The following is an 18,218-nucleotide window of genomic DNA, read 5'->3' on the forward strand; positions in this document are numbered from 1 at the left end:
TCTCTAACATTACACCTAGCTACATGTTTAAGCATTTAGTTCATATTTACATGTCGATTTCAGCTCTGACACTTATTTCAGACATGCTCTAGTATGTGAAGAGTGAGTCTGTGCTATTAACTCGTTTTGGATGAAAAGAAAAACACAGTTTTTCTTCTCTGGTGAAAAGCCAGTAATGACATTTCTCAGCTCAGAAATGAGTGTCTGATGTGTGTTTCTGATTGGGTGTGTGAACCCAGCGACCGATAAGCCTATACGATGTATAAACCCTTAAAGGTGACTCCCAGAGGGTGATATTGTCTTGGTTAGCGAGCCTTTGGTGAAACCGTTTTAACCCATTCTGGGCGGAAACCCCTTTTGGTGTTTTAAGCATCATGTTGTACTTTAGCTATTGAAAAATAGCAGACCTACAAGCTCATAGCGCGGCACCGAGTGCCGCGCTATGAGCTTGTAGGTCTGCTATTTTTGAAAAATCGGGAAAATGCGGCACACATCTTTGAATGTATATTCTTTCAGAGCGATGTTTTTTACTCAAATCTTTGCTTCTGGGGGAGGGTCCCTGGAACAACATATTTTCAGATGGGGGTCGGTGGCCAATTACAGATATTCTTGGGGGTCCTTGACATAGAAACATGTCAGAAAACTGTCATGATTTAGAAACATTTAGTAGAATGGTCCTCAGGTCTAAATGGGTTAAATGGTAAATGGTGCATTTATATAGCGCCTTTATCCAAGGCGCTTTACATAGATTGTGCATTACATTCACCCATTCACACACACATTCATACACCGATTGCGGCGGAAGCCATGCAAGGTACCAACCAGCACATCGGGAGCAATTTGGGGTTCAGTGTCTTGCCCAAGGACACTTCGACATGTAGACAGGAGGAGCCGGGATTCGAACCGCCGACCCATGGATCATTGGACGACCTGCTCTACCTCTTGAGCCACAGTCGCCCCGGGTTAAAGTGTGTCAGAACAGAAGCGTGACGACGATGCTTTGCTTCCTGCGACTTTGACCGCGTGGGATTTTTCCTTTTTTTTGGTCTAATTGTGTCTAATCTCTGTAGCGAACGGGATCATAACAAGATGAGTTGTTGTTGTTGTTGTTTTTAACCCCACCCTGCCTCCAATGAGACACTGAACCCCACACTGCCTCCAATGAGACACTGAACCCCACCCTGCCTCCAATGAGACACTGAACCCCACACTGCCTCCAATGAGACACTGAACCCCACACTGCCTCCAATGAGACACTGAACCCCACACTGTCTCCAATGAGACACTGAACCCCACACTGCCTCCAATGAGACACTGAACCCCACCCTGCCTCCAATGAGACACTGAACCCCACACTGCCTCCAATGAGACACTGAACCCCACACTGCCTCCAGTGAGACACTGAACCCCACACTGTCTCCAATGAGACACTGAACCCCACACTGCCTCCAGTGAGACACTGAACCCCACACTGTCTCCAATGAGACACTGAACCCCACACTGCCTCCAGTGAGACACTGAACCCCACCCTGCCTCCAGTGAGTGGGTCGGTGTGAGCTCGCCACCGTCGGTGTGTGAACGCTGGCGTCAACTGTTCGCCGCTTCACCTCCCAATGTATGAATTAATGAACCTTCACCTGCCAATGTATGAATGAATGAACCATTGTAAAGAGCTTTGAGCACTTGGAAAAGCTCTATAAAAATGCAATTCATTATTATTATTATTATTATTATTATTATTCAAGGTATCGTACTGCTCATTGGGAGCAGACTGTGCCTCCAGCAGTGTCTTCTTGCTCAAGGACACTCTGACACTTAACACAGGAGGGGGGGATGAACCGGGAACCTTCCTATTCCCCAAGTGGGTCATTCTACCTCCTGACCCACTGCCGCCCCATGTTGTGTGTGCGTGTGTGTGTGCGTGTGTGCACGTATTGATTGATTGATTGAAACCTGTATTTATTCTGGACAAGAGCATTGACGTTTACACGCACGCACACACGCACACACACACACGCAGACACACACGCAGACACACACACACACACACACACACACACACACACACACACAGAGAGACACTTATATATTAGGGGACATACATTTTTAACAGAGTTGTAGATTGTTGTACCAAACTGGAGCATCAGCGTCATCATCATAGCAGAAAGCAGAGGTTCAGTGTGCACGCGCGAGCTGAATGATGAAGATATTGATGTGTGCATGTGTGTTTGTTTGCACGTGCGTGTTGAATGATGAAGATATTGATGCGTGTGTGCGAGTTGATGAAGATATTGATGGGTGTGTGCGAGTTTAATGAAGAGATTGATGTGTGTGTGACTGTGTGTGTGTGTGTGTGTGTGCAGTGTACGCAGCGTACCCACCCTACAGTCTATATATAGAACAGTTAGCTGCCTGTGGTGCACATTTCATGCTAGCAGCGCTAGCTAGCAGGATGCTAAGCTAGCTAGCAGGATGCTAAGCTAGCTAGCAGGATGCTAAGCTAGCTAGCAGGATGCTAAGAGGAGGATGTTGGTGTTTTAACTAAGCATTGTGTTATACTTTAGCGATCCAAAACACTGCGACCGGATGTTGTGTCAGCTTAATGGTGTGTGTGTGTCGTCTCACCGGATGTTATGGTCTGCCTGGAGGTTGATCAGTACTGGCCGGTGCTACGGCCGCCAGGCTGCGTGCAATAAGGGTTGTTTTGATCAGTACTGGCCGATGCTACGACCGGCCAGGCTGCGTGCAATAAGGGTTGTTTTGATCAGTACTGGCCGATGCTACGACCGGCCAGGCTGCGTGCAATAAGCCTTGTTTTGACCAGACATGCCGCCTGGGACAGGGATTTGGAGTTTAAAGCGACTGAAAGCGTGCGTGCACACAGGCACACGCACACACACACACACAGGTGCACGCACAATCCAAGATGGCGTTTAGCCTACCAAAAGTAGAAAGTGCTCATTATGCACAGCATTTCCTATTTAAAATTTCAAATGTATACATGAAATATTTTGAAAATAGCCGATCTACAAGCTCACAATGTGACGCATTGTGAGTTTGTAGATCGGCTATTTTCAGATGGTCTGCATCTTTATAGGGTTGAATGTATGTTTTTGTTAAGAATCAAAAATCTACAAAGTAACCGTAACAGTTTTCAAATAAATGCAGTAAAAGTAAAAAGTACAATATTTGGATCCGAGATGTAGTGGAAGAGTAGAAGTAAAAGTATGAAAATTGTAAATACTCCAGACACAGTAGAAATACTCACAGTACAAATACTCACAGTACAAATGGCTCAAAATTGTACTTGAAGTCAGTGTTGTTTTCGTCGACTAAAACTAAGACGAAAAACGTTCGTCGACTACCTTTTTTCACTGACGAAAACTAAATGGAAACTACATGAAAACTAAGCTATGATGACTAAAACTAAGACTAAATATACTAACAATTTCGTCAACAAATAAAAATTAGACTAAAATGTTAGGAAGGGACTAGTGGACACGAGATCCAGTATAAGTCATTGTCATTTTACAGCCGATCTACAAGCCCACAACCCGTCACGCTGCGACGCGCTATGAGCTTGTAGATCGGCTATTTTCATGTCATTACGACGGCATCAAGGCACCGCCAGAATACATTTTGTTCGACTAAACTGTGGATTTAGTCGACTAAAATCTTAGGATGTTTAGTCGACTAACACTAAAACATTCCAGGCGACTAAAATGTGACTGAAACTAAGTGAAAACTATTCAAAAGACTCAAATGTGCTGCCAAAAACAACAACTGCTTGAAGTACAAGTCTCTCTCCACCCCTGGCTCCTCCCCCCCAGTCAGTACAATACTCAGTCTCTCTGCACCCCTGGCTCCTCCCCCAGTCAGTCTCTCTCCACCCCTGGCTCCTCCCCCCCAGTCAGTACAATACTCAGTCTCTCTGCACCCCTGGCTCCTCCCCCAGTCAGTCTCTCTCCACCCCTGGCTCCTCCCCCTCAGTCAGTCTCTCTCCACCCCTAGCTCCGCCTCCCCCAGTCAGTCTCTCTCCACCCCTGGCTCCGCCTCCCCCAGTCAGTCTCTCTCCACCCCTGGCTCCGCCTCCCCCAGTCAGTCTCTCTCCACCCCTGGCTCCGCCTCCCCCAGTCAGTCTCTCTCCACCCCTGGCTCCTCCCCCGGGCAGTACAATACTCAGTCTCCCTCCAACCCTGGCTCCTCCCCCCCAGTCAGTACAATACTCAGTCTCTCTGCACCCCTGGCTCCTCCCCCAGTCAGTCTCTCTCCACCCCTGGCTCCTCCCCCTCAGTCAGTCTCTCTCCACCCCTGGCTCCGCCTCCCCCAGTCAGTCTCTCTCCACCCCTGGCTCCGCCTCCCCCAGTCGGTCTCTCTCCACCCCTGGCTCCGCCTCCCCCAGTCAGTCTCTCTCCACCCCTGGCTCCGCCTCCCCCAGTCAGTCTCTCTCCACCCCTGGCTCCTCCCCCAGTCAGTCTCTCTCCACCCCTGGCTCCTCCCCCCCCAGTCAGTCAGACCCGTATCGTCTTTCCACTGTTGTCCAACAGCAGCAAAATGTTTTTTATAGATCCTCACAAACGCTGGGCTGTCGGGCAGACAAGCTACCGTCCGTCCGCCCGCCCGCCCGCCCGCCCAGCAGCGCAGAATGCCGTGGGGCCAATTATAGCCCCCCCCCCGAACCCTTTACAACTGTGTAAGCAGAGCGTGGAGCCTGCAGCCTGTTAATTCAAGGGAAGTGTGCACAGCAACTGTTAATCAAATTAGTTTGTGTTGGTTTATTATTGGGATTGGGCTGCCCCAATTGGAGTCCCCCCCCCCCCCCCCCCCCCCCCCCCTCTTCCGTTTTGAGTTGAGTTGACGAGCCGGCTTTGGAAGTGACAGCCTTGGAATGGAAGCTGTGTGTGTGTGTGTGTGTGTGTGTGTGTGTGTGTGTGTGTGTGTGTGTGTGTGTGTGTGTGTGTGTGTGTGTGTGTGTGTGTGTGTGTGTGTGTGTGTGTGTGTGTGTGTGTGTGTGTGTGTGTGTCTGAGAGACAGAGGCATGTTGTGTCAACACGGCTGCCATTTATTCCACCAGAGCGTTAGTGAATGGACGACGACGAGTGAATCAACATGAAAATATTGTAAGTCAACGACAGCAGAATAGAGAATATTCCATAGTCCTGTGTTAGTGCGTTTACACTTGAGAGCTAGGATCTTGTTTATTGTGATGTTTTTAATGTTTTTACATTTTATGAAGGATGATGTTTATTAGTGGTTTGTTTGTTAGTTTGCCGAGTCCACATTTCTCTTCATTAATCCATTTTGAACGGGAACCCCTTTTGGTGTTTAATGCATTATGTTATACTGTACTTTAGCTATTGATTATAGCTTAGATTATAGTTATAGTCACCAATGTACACAGTTTTTTGAGTGGTGCAACCACTCCAAGGAACAGCAATGTCCGTGTTCAACCGTGTGTTCATGTTTGTGTGTTTGTGTGTGACGTTAATGAGCACCAGTACCAATGAGTACCAAAAGTGGCGCTGTTGTGCCAGAAACAGAGAGAGAGAGATAGTGCTGCACTGTTGCCTGCTAATGAGAGAGAGAGAGAGAGAGGGGGGGGGGGGGTTGCACCACTCAGTTCACACGGGTGGGATTTTTTTTTAAATACAACTATTATTAATAAAAACATTTTTTACTAGTAAAAATCACTAGAATTGAATGCCCTAAAACCAAGGTTCATTAGCCACCCCCTCTTTTTTTTTATATATATATTTTTATCCCACAATTTTGCAACCCATTTCTTCACCCAATGTCAATATTATCTAATGTAATCCTGGACGCTGCACTTCCTCTGCCAACCTTGGGAGGGCAGCGGACTGACCTCATGCTTCCTTCTATGCATGAGGAGTCCAAGCTGCTTCTTTTCACCGGGAGTTTCCCTGGTTGGACGTAGCGCGTGGAAGGAACACGTTATTCCGACCAGTTCCTTTCCCCTCCATCAGGCGCTGGCTGGCCAGGGGGAGGCAGTATAGAGACCAGTTCCTTTCCCCTCCATCAGGCGCCCCTGCTGGCCAGGGGGAGGCAGTATAGAGACCAGGATTACTGCATGTTTTTTGTGGGGTACCTACCCTAGGGGACACTTTCACTTTCACCAACCCCGCCTCGGGTATGGGCACTGATGACACGGAGGAGAGAACACGCCCCGAGCGCCCACAGCGTCCCCGGTGGGAATCGAACCCAGGACCTTCTAGCTGTGAGGCGACAGCACTACCAACTGTGCCCCCAAGCCCCCCCTCTAAATAGCCAGCACCCCCATAGCAGAGCCATAGAGTAAGACAGAGTTACGACATTGAGGGGGCAGAAATCAGTGGTTCTCATGCTTTTTCACCTCAATGTCGACCCCTAAATTATCATGTGTTTTTCCCCGCTGACCCGTCGGAGAAAACTCTTTTCGGCCGCTTGTATTCGCGACCACATTGTTTGGCTCATGACCCACACCTCATGACCATATGTCATAGGTCATAGGTCATGACCCACACATAGGTGAGAGTAGGAAGGCAGATTGCTCGGTAGACGGAGAGCTTTGCCTTCTGGCTCAACTCTCTTTTCGTCACAACAGTGAGCGGTACAGCGACTGCAACAGCGCCCCCTGCTGCTCCCATTCTCCTTCGCCGTCCTCCCCTCACTCGTGAACAACACCCGGCATACTTAAACTCCTTCACCTGGGGTAATGTCTCGGTTCAAATATGAATTTGAATTTGCTGAAAAAAAGTGTGTCTTCCAAACGTGTCTTTGTAAACCACAGGGCTCTCTTCGTCCAATCTGACAGACCTTGTTTGCTGCCCCCTTTTTGAGGTGTGCTAGCCCCTACCCTAGCCCCTCCTATATACAAATCGACAAGTTACGCCATGATGGTGTACGATGATAAGAGGGCCGCTCACTTCATACGGCTGTGATTTCTTTTTAGAAGCCTCTTGTTTTTGTTTTTTTTGGCTGTTGGTTGTCATGGCTGCCAGTTCCTATTGGCTGTTGGTTGTCATGGCTGCCAGTTCCTATTGGCTGTTGGTTGTCATGGCTGCCAGTTCCTATTGGCTGTTGGTTGTCATGGCTGCCAGTTCCTATTGGCTGTTGGTTGTCATGGCTGCCAGTTCCTATTGGCTGTTGGTAGTCATGGCTGCCAGTTCCTATTGGCTGTTGGTTGTCATGGCTGCCAGTTCCTATTGGCTGTTGGTTGTCATGGCTGCCAGTTCCTATTGGCTGTTGGTTGTCATGGCTGCCAGTTCCTGTTGGTTGTCATGGCTGCCAGTTCCTATTGGCTGTTGGTTGTCATGGCTGCCAGTTCCTGTTGGTTGTCATGGCTGCCAGTTCCTATTGGCTGTTGGTTGTCATGGCTGCCAGTTCCTGTTGGTTGTCATGGCTGCCAGTTCCTATTGGCTGTTGGTTGTCATGGCTGCCAGTTCCTATTGGCTGTTGGTTGTCATGGCTGCCAGTTCCTATTGGCTGTTGGTTGTCATGGCTGCCAGTTCCTATTGGCTGTTGGTTGTCATGGCTGCCAGTTCCTGTTGGTTGGCATGGCTGCCAGTTCCTATTGGCTGTTGGTTGTCATGGCTGCCAGTTCCTATTGGCTGTTGGTTGTCATGGCTGCCAGTTCCTATTGGCTGTTGGTTGTCATGGCTGCCAGTTCCTATTGGCTGTTGGTTGTCATGGCTGCCAGTTCCTGTTGGTTGGCATGGCTGCCAGTTCCTATTGGCTGTTGGTTGTCATGGCTGCCAGTTCCTATTGGCTGTTGGTTGTCATGGCTGCCAGTTCCTATTGGCTGTTGGTTGTCATGGCTGCCAGTTCCTATTGGCTGTTGGTAGTCATGGCTGCCAGTTCCCACCTGATGTTGTGTGGTAGTCCAGACTGATCCAGACCGTACTGAATAACTGCCAGCTTGCATAAGGTCTTCAGACTAGGACTCAAGTCTAAGACATACAGATCATCATTGACTGTGTAGTGTGATCTTTGTCCTCCAAAGAGGATGATACGACCTCCCACCATGCAACAGCATACCATGTGACCCCCTATTATGTTAGGAGTTCTTAAACAAGGAACATTCCATTTGGACTCAACCTTCTTCCAGGTGAAGGTCTCTGGACTGAATTTCCACAGATCATTGAAGTCCTGGTTATTGTTCCTGCCACCAAATATGTACAGCTCTCCATTGTAGGAAAAGGCTGAATGAACGTAACGTCCTTCTGGAAGAGGCTGTGCAGAATGAGTGTTCATCCATTGGTTGGTCTCTGTGCCAAACACACTGATGGTGTTGTGGTACGTCCCAGACCAATGGCCCCCAAATACAAACATCTTTGTCCCAATGATGGTGGCAGAGTGCCATATTGAAACATGTGGAGTTCCTCTGGTGTTAACTAAAGACCAGACCATCATGGTGGTGTCCAACTTGTAGATGTCATTAGTGTCATTTATCCATCCTCCATGGATAAATATGACCTTCCCAACAACACAGGCTGAGTGGCCGTACCTCCCCTCTGGAACAGTCCCAGAAACCTTTGGTGTGAGCATTCTGTGGTCGTCGACGTCAAATGCATAAAGCACCGTGCTCCAGTTATATGTGTCAGTCATTCCCCCCCAGATGTAGATGAAAGGGTCGATTGTCACAGCTGTGCGGCTTGTTTTCATGGGGCAAACCTCAAGGGGGCGTTGCCCTCTTCCAGGTGTCTCTGGGGGCAACTCCGTCCAGCATAAAGACACTGTGTTGAAGACATGCACTTCAGTCCGACGCTCGGACTCGATAAAGTCTCCTCTAAAGCAGTACACTTTGTGGTCCACTGCTACAGCAGCATCATACGGTGTCTCTGGAAGCCCTTTTAGGTGCACCGTCCAACGAAGCATTTCACACAGTAGTTTATAGGTTTCTCCCTGTAAAATAATGCAGTCCTGAACACCTTGAATGTATGACTTGAAGGAATGCAGTCCTACTGTGTGGGTCAGCACTTATATAGGTTAGCGGGCCTACGTGTGACGTAGACATGATGTCACATGTAGGCCAAGTTGGTGTGTCGTAGATGACTGACGTCACAGACTGACCTGCTACTACTCTGACAACTGTTACAGCTATCCTATTAGTGTTGAATCTGAGTCGATACCGAGACCGACAGAGACCAGAATTTGATTCTTATTTGATAGTTCTACAGAAAACACTGTGAGAGCAGCAGGCACGTCTCTCTCTGCACTCCATTACTTAACAAGATGTCTATAAGACCCAGACAGCTCTCTGACTCTTTAATGTGAATGGACTCCTCATAATATATATATATATACTAGTCCGTACCCGTTCTGAATATATATATATATTTTTTTAATATCTTTTTATTGGATTTTTAAAAAAAAAATCCCCTCCTATATGGGGTCCTTGTTCATATACATATACATGTACATATACATTTGTGGTACATATATATAGACACCCCTCATTTCCCTCCCATCCACCCCGTTGTATCCACCCACTCTTCCCCAATTCAGAGATAATGCTAGAAAAAAAAAACCACAAAAACAAAAAGGTGGATAAATTAGAAGAGAGAGGAGAAAGGAGGAAAAGAGGGGAGGGGGGACCACCTGTGTGTGCGCACATTCACCGGTTCTGAATATATGAACAGCAAATGATGTTCAGTGTGGGTAATCTATCTAATAATTTAGCGGGCGATAGCTCGCCCGCAGACACGTTAACATGCCCCGTCCAGCTGTCAGAGCTGGCTTTCAGGTGCCTGTGCCACGCAACCCCCGCGTTGGCCGCGATCCTTCCCCAAAGAAGAAGTTCTGTCGACTGACGCAAGAGTAGCTAGTAGTATCAGGGTCCGAGTTGTTTTCCCCGTGTGGGTCTGTTACGCGGAAAAGCGTGTGTGTTCACGTTAACATGCCCCCGTACAACTGTCAGACTGGCTTGTTTTCGCCGTGTGGGTCTGTTACGCGGAAAAGTGTGTCCCAGTATTAATCTGTGTCCGTCCCAACATGCATTTCACTGGTGACCCGGAAGCGGACAGACACACAGACAGACGGAGATCGGTGAATTTAGTAATGATATATAATGTTAATGTGAATGGATTCCTCATAATATTGAGTTTCAGTGAGTCTAGATGGACTGTGTCTTGTATAGAGATATATTTCAGTGTCTAGATGGACTGTGTCTTGTATAGAGATAGATTTCAGTGAGTCTAGATGGACTGTGTCTTGTATAGAGATAGATTTCAGTGAGTCTAGATGGACTGTGTCTTGTATAGAGATAGATTTCAGTGAGTCTAGATGGAATGTGTCTTGTAGAGAGGTAGATTTCAGTGAGTCTAGATGGACTGTGTCTTGTATAGAGATAGATTTCAGTGAGTCTAGATGGACTGTGTCTTGTATAGAGATAGATTTCAGTGAGTCTAGATGGAATGTGTCTTGTAGAAAGGTAGATGTCAGTGAGTCTAGATGGACTGTGTCTTGTAGAGAGATAGATTTCAGTGAGTCTAGATGGACTGTCTTGTATAGAGATAGATTTCAGTGAGTCTAGAAGGACTGTGTCTTGTATAGAGATAGATTTCAGTGAGTCTAGAAGGACTGTCTTGTATAGAGATAGATTTCAGTGAGTCTAGAAGGACTGTGTCTTGTAGAGAGGTAGATTTCAGTGTCTAGATGGACTGTGTCTTGTATAGAGATAGATTTCAGTGAGTCTAGAAGGACTGTGTCTTGTATAGAGGTAGATGTCAGAGTATAGATGGACTGTGTCTTGTATAGAGGTAGATTTCAGAGTCTAGATGGACTGTGTCTTGTAGAGAGGTAGATTTCAGCGTCTAGATGGACTTTGTCTTGTAGAGAGGTAGATTTCAGAGTCTAGATGGACTGTGTCTTGTAGAGAGGTAGATTTCAGTGAGTCTAGATGGACTGTGTCTTGTATAGAGATAGATTTCAGTGAGTCTAGATGGACTGTGTCTTGTATAGAGATATATTTCAGTGTCTAGAAGGACTGTGTCTTGTAGAGAGGTAGATTTCAGTGTCTAGATGGACTGTGTCTTGTATAGAGATAGATTTCAGTGAGTCTAGAAGGACTGTGTCTTGTATAGAGGTAGATGTCAGAGTATAGATGGACTGTGTCTTGTATAGAGGTAGATTTCAGAGTCTAGATGGACTGTGTCTTGTAGAGAGGTAGATTTCAGCGTCTAGATGGACTTTGTCTTGTAGAGAGGTAGATTTCAGAGTCTAGATGGACTGTGTCTTGTAGAGAGGTAGATTTCAGTGAGTCTAGATGGACTGTGTCTTGTATAGAGATAGATTTCAGTGAGTCTAGATGGACTGTGTCTTGTATAGAGATATATTTCAGTGTCTAGACGGACTGTGTCTTGTATAGAGATAGATTTCAGTGAGTCTAGATGGACTGTGTCTTGTAGAGAGATATATTTCAGTGAGTCTAGATGGACTGTGTCTTGTATAGAGATATATTTCAGTGAGTCTAGATGGACTGTGTCTTGTAGAGAGGTAGATTTCAGTGAGTCTAGATGGACTGTGTCTTGTAGAGAGATAGATTTCAGTGAGTCTAGATGGACTGTGTCTTGTAGAGAGGTAGATTTCAGTGAGTCTAGATGGACTGTGTCTTGTAGAGAGGTAGATTTCAGTGAGTCTAGATGGACTGTGTCTTGTAGAGAGATAGATTTCAGTGTCTAGACGGACTGTGTCTTGTATAGAGATAGATTTCAGTTCGTGTCAACAGAACCTGATGATTTGACACACGAGTGTTTATGTAATTTATTGAATGACGTTTATGGTATAACATAATGTTAAAATGACACGGATGCTTCCCCAGTCTTAATGTTTGAACTGGAAGACTTTCCATTGCAGTCGTTCTCTAGTCCTGTGTTAGTGCGTTTACACTTGAGAGCTAGGATCTTGTTTATTGTGATGTTTTTAATGTTTTTACATTTTATGAGGGATGATGTTTATTAGTGGTTTGTTTGTTAGTTTGCCGAGTCCACATTTCTCTTCATTAATCCATTTTGAACGGGAACCCCTTTTGGTGTTTAATGCATTGTTATACTGTACTTTAGATATTGAAAAATAGCAGATCTACAAGCTCGTCTGCTATTTTTGAAAAATTGTTACAATGTGGTGCAAATCTTTGAATATATATTCTTTCAACGTTTTTAACTCAAATATTTGCTTCTGGGAGGGGTCCCTCCCTGGAACTACATATTTTCAGATGGGGGTCGGAGGCCAAATACATATATATAAATATTTTTAGGGCTCCTTACATGAAAATGTTTGAGAACCACTGACATAGAAACATAGGGTTTATCAGAAAACTGACATTTGTAGAATCTGTTCTCAGGTCTAAATGGGTTAAACTGAGTTACTGTGTTTTAGTGTACTGTCCTGCTACGGACGGATACTCCCGTTAAATTAAATTACTTATTTTAACACGCTGCACAAAATAAGTGACTTTGTTTAATGGCACTATCTCTTTTTTTTCTTTCCTTTTGATATTTAGAAATTAAACTAAATAATAATTGTGGCACGTCAATGTGAGCTTGTATGGTCGGCTTTTTTCAAATATTGTAGTATGTAGGTGTGTGTGTGCGCGTGTGTGTGCGTGCGTGCGACTGCCCCTGTGTGTGTGTGTGTTTGTGTGTGTGCGATCATCTTGTTGGCTTCCGTTGCTCCAGACTGTACGACGGAAGCATTTATATTTGACTCATGATCAGAGCTTCCGTTGCTCCAGACTGTACGACGGAAGCATTTATATTTGACTCGTGATCAGAGCTTCCGTTGCTCCAGACTGTATGACGGAAGCATTTATATTTGACTCATGATCAGAGCTTCCGTTGCTCCAGACTGTACGACGGAAGCATTTATATTTGACTCGTGATCAGAGCTTCCGTTGCTCCAGACTGTATGACGGAAGCATTTATATTTGACTCATGATCAGAGCTTCCGTTGCTCCAGACTGTACGACGGAAGCATTTATATTTGACTCGTGATCAGAGCTTCCGTTGCTCCAGACTGTATGACGGAAGCATTTATATTTGACTCATGATCAGAGCTTCCGTTGCTCCAGACTGTACGACGGAAGCATTTATATTTGACTCATGATCAGAGCTTCTGTTGCTCCAGACTGTATGACGGAAGCATTTTGAACATAGTGAGAGTCTACGGTATAATCCCACCCTAGCGTGGCGATGCTGTAATTAGTCGATGTCGATTATTAGCGACGGGCCTAATGATGACGATGTCATTTCCTGTTTCCTGTCAGATCCCTGGTGGAGGACGACGATGCCCACATGAAGGTCGCCCTGGGTTACGGCGACATGACCTCCATGACCTCTGTGACCTCCGTGACCTCCGCTCACCTGCACAGCAAGACGGGCACGAGCAACACGCGCTTCTTCACGTCCAACACACACTCATCCGTGGTTCTACAGGTACGCGCACGCACGCACGCTCGCACGCACGCACGCACACACGCACACACGCACACGCACACACACCAGTGTTGTTTTTGGCAGCAAATTTATATTTTAGTTTAGTCATAGTCTTTGGACTGAAACTTCATTTAGTTTTTGTCATATTTTAGTCACCTGGAATGTCTTAGTGTTAGTCTAGTTTTAGTCCACTAAATGTCATAAGATTTTTGTCGACTAAATGTACAGTAGATGCCGTCGTAATGTGTTTTTACACTTGCTGAAAATAGCTGATCTACAAGCTCACAACGTGTCGCGATGCGACGCGTTGTGAGCTTGTAGATCGGCTATTTTCAGCATGCAACCAAGTGTAAAATGACTTATAGTGGATCTCTTGTCCACTAGTCCCTGCCTAACATTTTGGTCTAGTTTTTATTTGTCGACAACATTGTCAGTATATTTAGTCTTAGTTTTAGTCATCATAGCTTAGTTTTCATTTAGTTAGTGTGGGCAACCAGACTATAGAGGGTTTGCGTGTGACATCATCATCAAACCCGGAAGTTATGCAGGAATGCCTAATGAGTGGCAAAAAACTACTTTCTGGCCTTGACAGCCCATACATCCAAACAGAAAAGTCCTATCTGATTGCATTAAACAACATTAAACAATGTTAAACTCACTTTTCCTGTTGCTTTGCCACTCAATTTGCCACTCGATGTGCCATTCACTTTATCAAATCAAATCAAATCAACCTTTATTTATATAGCACGTTTAAAACAACCGAAGTTGACCAAAGTGCTTCACAACAATACAATACAATACATCAAACGTAGAAAAGTAACATATAGATTATAGGTTAAAATCAGTTCACATTAAAAGCCAGGGAAAAAAGGTGCGTTTTAAGATGGGATTTGAAGATGGTGATTGATTGAGCAGCTCTAATATGGGGGGGAGGTTGTTCCAAAGCTCGGGGGCCGCCACGGAAAAAGCGCGGTCACCTCTTGTTCTGAGGGTCTGAGCCGTTGGCACGGTCAGCAGAGACAGGTCCGCAGACCTCAGAGCTCTGGAGGGGTTGTGTCGCTGTATAAGTTCGGCCATATAAGGGGGGGGGGGTTTAGAGATTTAAAAGTGAATAAAATCATTTTAAAATCAATTCTCTGTTTTATGGGGAGCCAATGGAGTGAGATTAAGACGGGTGTGATATGGTCATATTTTTTGGTACCAGTGAGGAGGCGGGCAGCAGCATTTTGTACCAATTGGAGTCGTCTGAGGGAGGATTGGGTGATACCATGGTATAGGGCGTTACAGTAGTCTAGTCTAGAGGAGATGAATGAGTGGATGACTGTTTCGAATTGTTTGGGGGGGAGGTAAGGTTTGATCTTGGCAAGTAGGCGTAGATGGTAAAAACTTGTTTTGACAACTGAGCTGATCTGTTGGTCGAAGTTGAAGTGGTTGTCGAATATAACGCCAAGATTTTTAGCACTGGTATGGATGTTGGATGTAAGGGGGCCGAGGTTAGTGACAGAAGGGGTGGGGTGTTGTCCAAAGATGATGATTTCAGTTTTGTTGTCATTAAGGTGTAAAACATTTGCATCCATCCAGGTTTTAATGTCCTCTAAGCAGTTGGTTAAGGGGTCAAGTGAGTTATTGCTGGCGGAAGTGAGTGGCATGTAAATTTGGACGTCGTCAGCGTAGCAGTGGAAGGAGATGGCGTGTTTGGAGAGGATGGGTCCGAGGGGCAGCATATATAATACAAATAATAGTGGGGCCAAAATCGAGCCCTGGGGGACCCCACAGGTAAGGGGGGCAGCGGGTGAGGAGAATTCACCCAGCTGGACGGAGAAAGTCCTGTCTGTCAGGTAGGATCTGAACCAGTCTAGGGCCATCCCGGAGATGCCAACCTGCTGTTCCAGTCGTGTGACCAGGATTCGGTGGTCGACCGTGTCGAAGGCAGCGGAGAGGTCCAGCAGAACTAAAATGGCAGGGCTACCGGAGTCCACTGTTAAAATGAGGTCATTAAAAACTTTTAGGAGGGCTGTTTCCGTGCTGTGGCCGGGTCTGAAACCAGATTGAAACTTCTCGTATAGGTCGTGAGTGGTTAAAAAGGATTGCAGTTGTATATATACTATTTTCTCCAGGACTTTGGAGAGGAATGGTAGTTGGGAGATGGGCCTGAAGTTTGAGAGGTTAGATGGGTCAAGGTTTTTCTTTTTAATTAGGGGGTGGACTACAGCGTGTTTGAAGGGGGCGGGGACTTGTCCTGAGAGAAGGGATGTATTTAATAGTGAGACTAGGGTTGGGCCGACAGCGAGGAGAACTTCTTTGAGAAGGCGGGGGGGGGGGAATACTATCAGTGGGGCAGTTAGTAGGCCGGAGGTGGGTAACTATGTCAAGGAGTGAGGGGAAAGATATCGGAGTAAAGTGGTCAAGTATAGCGGGGCAGGGTGAGATTGCGGGGGGAGGGGGGGTATAGGTGTGCAGTGCCCTGAGGTGTGATATTTTTTCTATGCCCTGGATTCCTTGGGTCATGACGCATCTCCCCATATAGGCAACGCCCATTTGCGTCAGGATAGATTTTCCGCCATTTTGAATTTTCTTCAAAACACACTTTTATTTTCTGATTCTACAAAGTACAGATTTTGTCCGAATCTCACAGAAATCGGTACACATGATCTCTGGACCTATCGGACCGCATTTAATTTTTTTCTGATTTTTTTTAAGTTTCTTTTGTCCGTATCGTTCCGCCTTAATCGTCGTCCGAAGTTAGTGGGAGGGGCCTATTTTACAAAAAATGCCTAAAATCACGAACGGAATGTCCAATCCATCCCAAATTTGAATCAGATGTCGCGGGTGGTTTAATCAACCAAAAGCCAAAAGCGATTCCATTTTCATCCATAGGGGGCGCCGCACATGCGAAAAATGTAACCGTTTCTTGCAGAAAAATGATTTTTGAGGGGATAAATCCCCTCCGAATTACTTACGCATGATCGCAGGGGTGACGCAACATTGTAATTGGCTGGCAATATCTGTGGGAGGGGCATATGTAAGCCACTGCGGCAACCACACTTTGCAATTTTTAAAAATTGCGACCTTTCTAGTTTCCATTCGTTTTTGTCAGTGAAAAAAGGTAGTCGACGAACATTCGTCTTAGTTTTAGTCGACGAAAACAAAACTGACACACACACACACACACACACACACACAAACACACACACACACACACACACACACACACACAGCTCCGTGGTAATTCAGGTAAAGAATGCATTTTAACCATGTTAGATTCATCAAACATCCGTCCTCAGTTCTGGTGACTCACACGGCCCTCCTATTACGTGAGGGAGGAGGGGGGGGGGGGGGGGTTCATTTACTTTCATTTTATTTGGTGATGATCAGAATAACTATTATTTGTAGCGTGACCTCCAACATTTCTGTCACTCTCGGCTTCTCACCGACATGACTCATGATATAATGACAGGAAATGACTCATAATATAATGACAGGAAATGACTCACAATATAATATCTCTGCTGTCGCAATAAACACCCTAACTCCAAAATGTTCATTTGTCAGGAAATGAAAAATATAGATTTTTCAGGAAATGAAGAAAACCATATATTTTACAACCTCAAAGATGGTGACTTGGTGTATTGACTTTATATAGGCTATTGTCTATTACTTGCATGAGAGGTGGAGAGGTGGTGGAGTTAGCTGCTTTATAGCAGACAGTTTGAGAGGGAGAGATGTGGTGAGGTTAGCTGCTTTAGCAGACAGTTTGAGATGGGGAGAGGTGGAGGAGTTAGCTGCTTTATAGCAGACAGTTTGAGAGGGGGAGAGGTGGAGGAGTTAGCTGCTTTATAGCAGACAGTTTGAGATGGGGAGAGGTGGAGGAGTTAGCTGCTTTATAGCAGACAGTTTGAGATGGGGAGAGGTGGAGGAGTTAGCTGCTTTATAGCAGACAGTTTGAGAGGGGGAGAGATGTGGTGAGGTTAGCTGCTTTAGCAGACAGTTTGAGGGTCCAATTGGAGTTAAGCGGTTCTGTCCAAAGCGTTTTTTACTACTTTCCATTGGTTCAATATTTTCTAAACAACACACAGACGTAAAGGTGTTCAGTAGAACAACACACAGACATAAAGGTGTTCAATAGAACAACACACAGACATAAAGGTGTTCAGTAGAACAACACACAGACATAAAGGTGTTCAGTAGAACAACACACATACGTAAAGGTGTTCATTAGAACAACACACAGACATAAATTTGTTCAATAGAACAACACACAGACATAAAGGTGTTCAATAGAACAACACACAGACGTAAAGGGTGTTCAATAGAACAACACACAGACATAAAGGTGTTCAATAGAACAACACACAGACATAAAGGTGTTCAATAGAACAACACACAGACGTAAAGGGTGTTCAATAGAACAACACACAGACATAAAGGTGTTCAATAGAACAACACACAGACATAAAGGTGTTCAATAGAACAACAGACAGACATAAAGGTGTTCAGTAGAACAACACACAGACATAAAGGTGTTCAATAGAACAACACACAGACGTAAAGGTGTTCAGTAGAACAACACACAGACATAAAGGTGTTCAGTAGAACAACACACAGACATAAAAGGTTCAATAGTACAACACACAGACATAAAGGTGTTCAGTAGAACAACACAGACATAAATGTGTTCAATAGAACAACACACAGACATAAAGGTGTTCAGTAGAACAACACACAGACATAAAGGTGTTCAATAGAACAACACACAGACGTAAAGGTGTTCAATAGAACTGATTTATG

General features: G+C 45.5%; 2 protein-coding genes across 2 annotated transcripts in view; one reads left to right on the forward strand and one right to left on the reverse strand.

Annotated features, from left to right (window-relative positions):
• klhl13 (kelch-like family member 13) overlaps positions 1-18,218 on the forward strand; it is a 77,720-nt gene that overhangs the window by 19,204 nt on the left and 40,298 nt on the right. Inside the window, exon 3 of the mRNA XM_079510492.1 lies at positions 13,262-13,430. Within this exon, the coding sequence (XP_079366618.1) occupies positions 13,262-13,430 (169 nt within the window). The remainder of the gene's footprint in view (positions 1-13,261; positions 13,431-18,218) is intronic.
• Positions 7,825-8,661, reverse strand: LOC306929260 (kelch domain-containing protein 3-like; the record flags this gene model as incomplete). The annotated part of the gene is made up of 1 exon (XM_079509702.1): positions 7,825-8,661. One exon carries the CDS (start codon positions 8,659-8,661, stop codon positions 7,825-7,827), a length of 837 nt encoding a protein of 278 aa, XP_079365828.1.

The sequence above is a fragment of the Electrona antarctica genome (genome assembly GCF_951216825.1).
Source record: "Electrona antarctica genome assembly, chromosome: 9".
Lineage (NCBI taxonomy): Eukaryota > Metazoa > Chordata > Actinopteri > Myctophiformes > Myctophidae > Electrona > Electrona antarctica.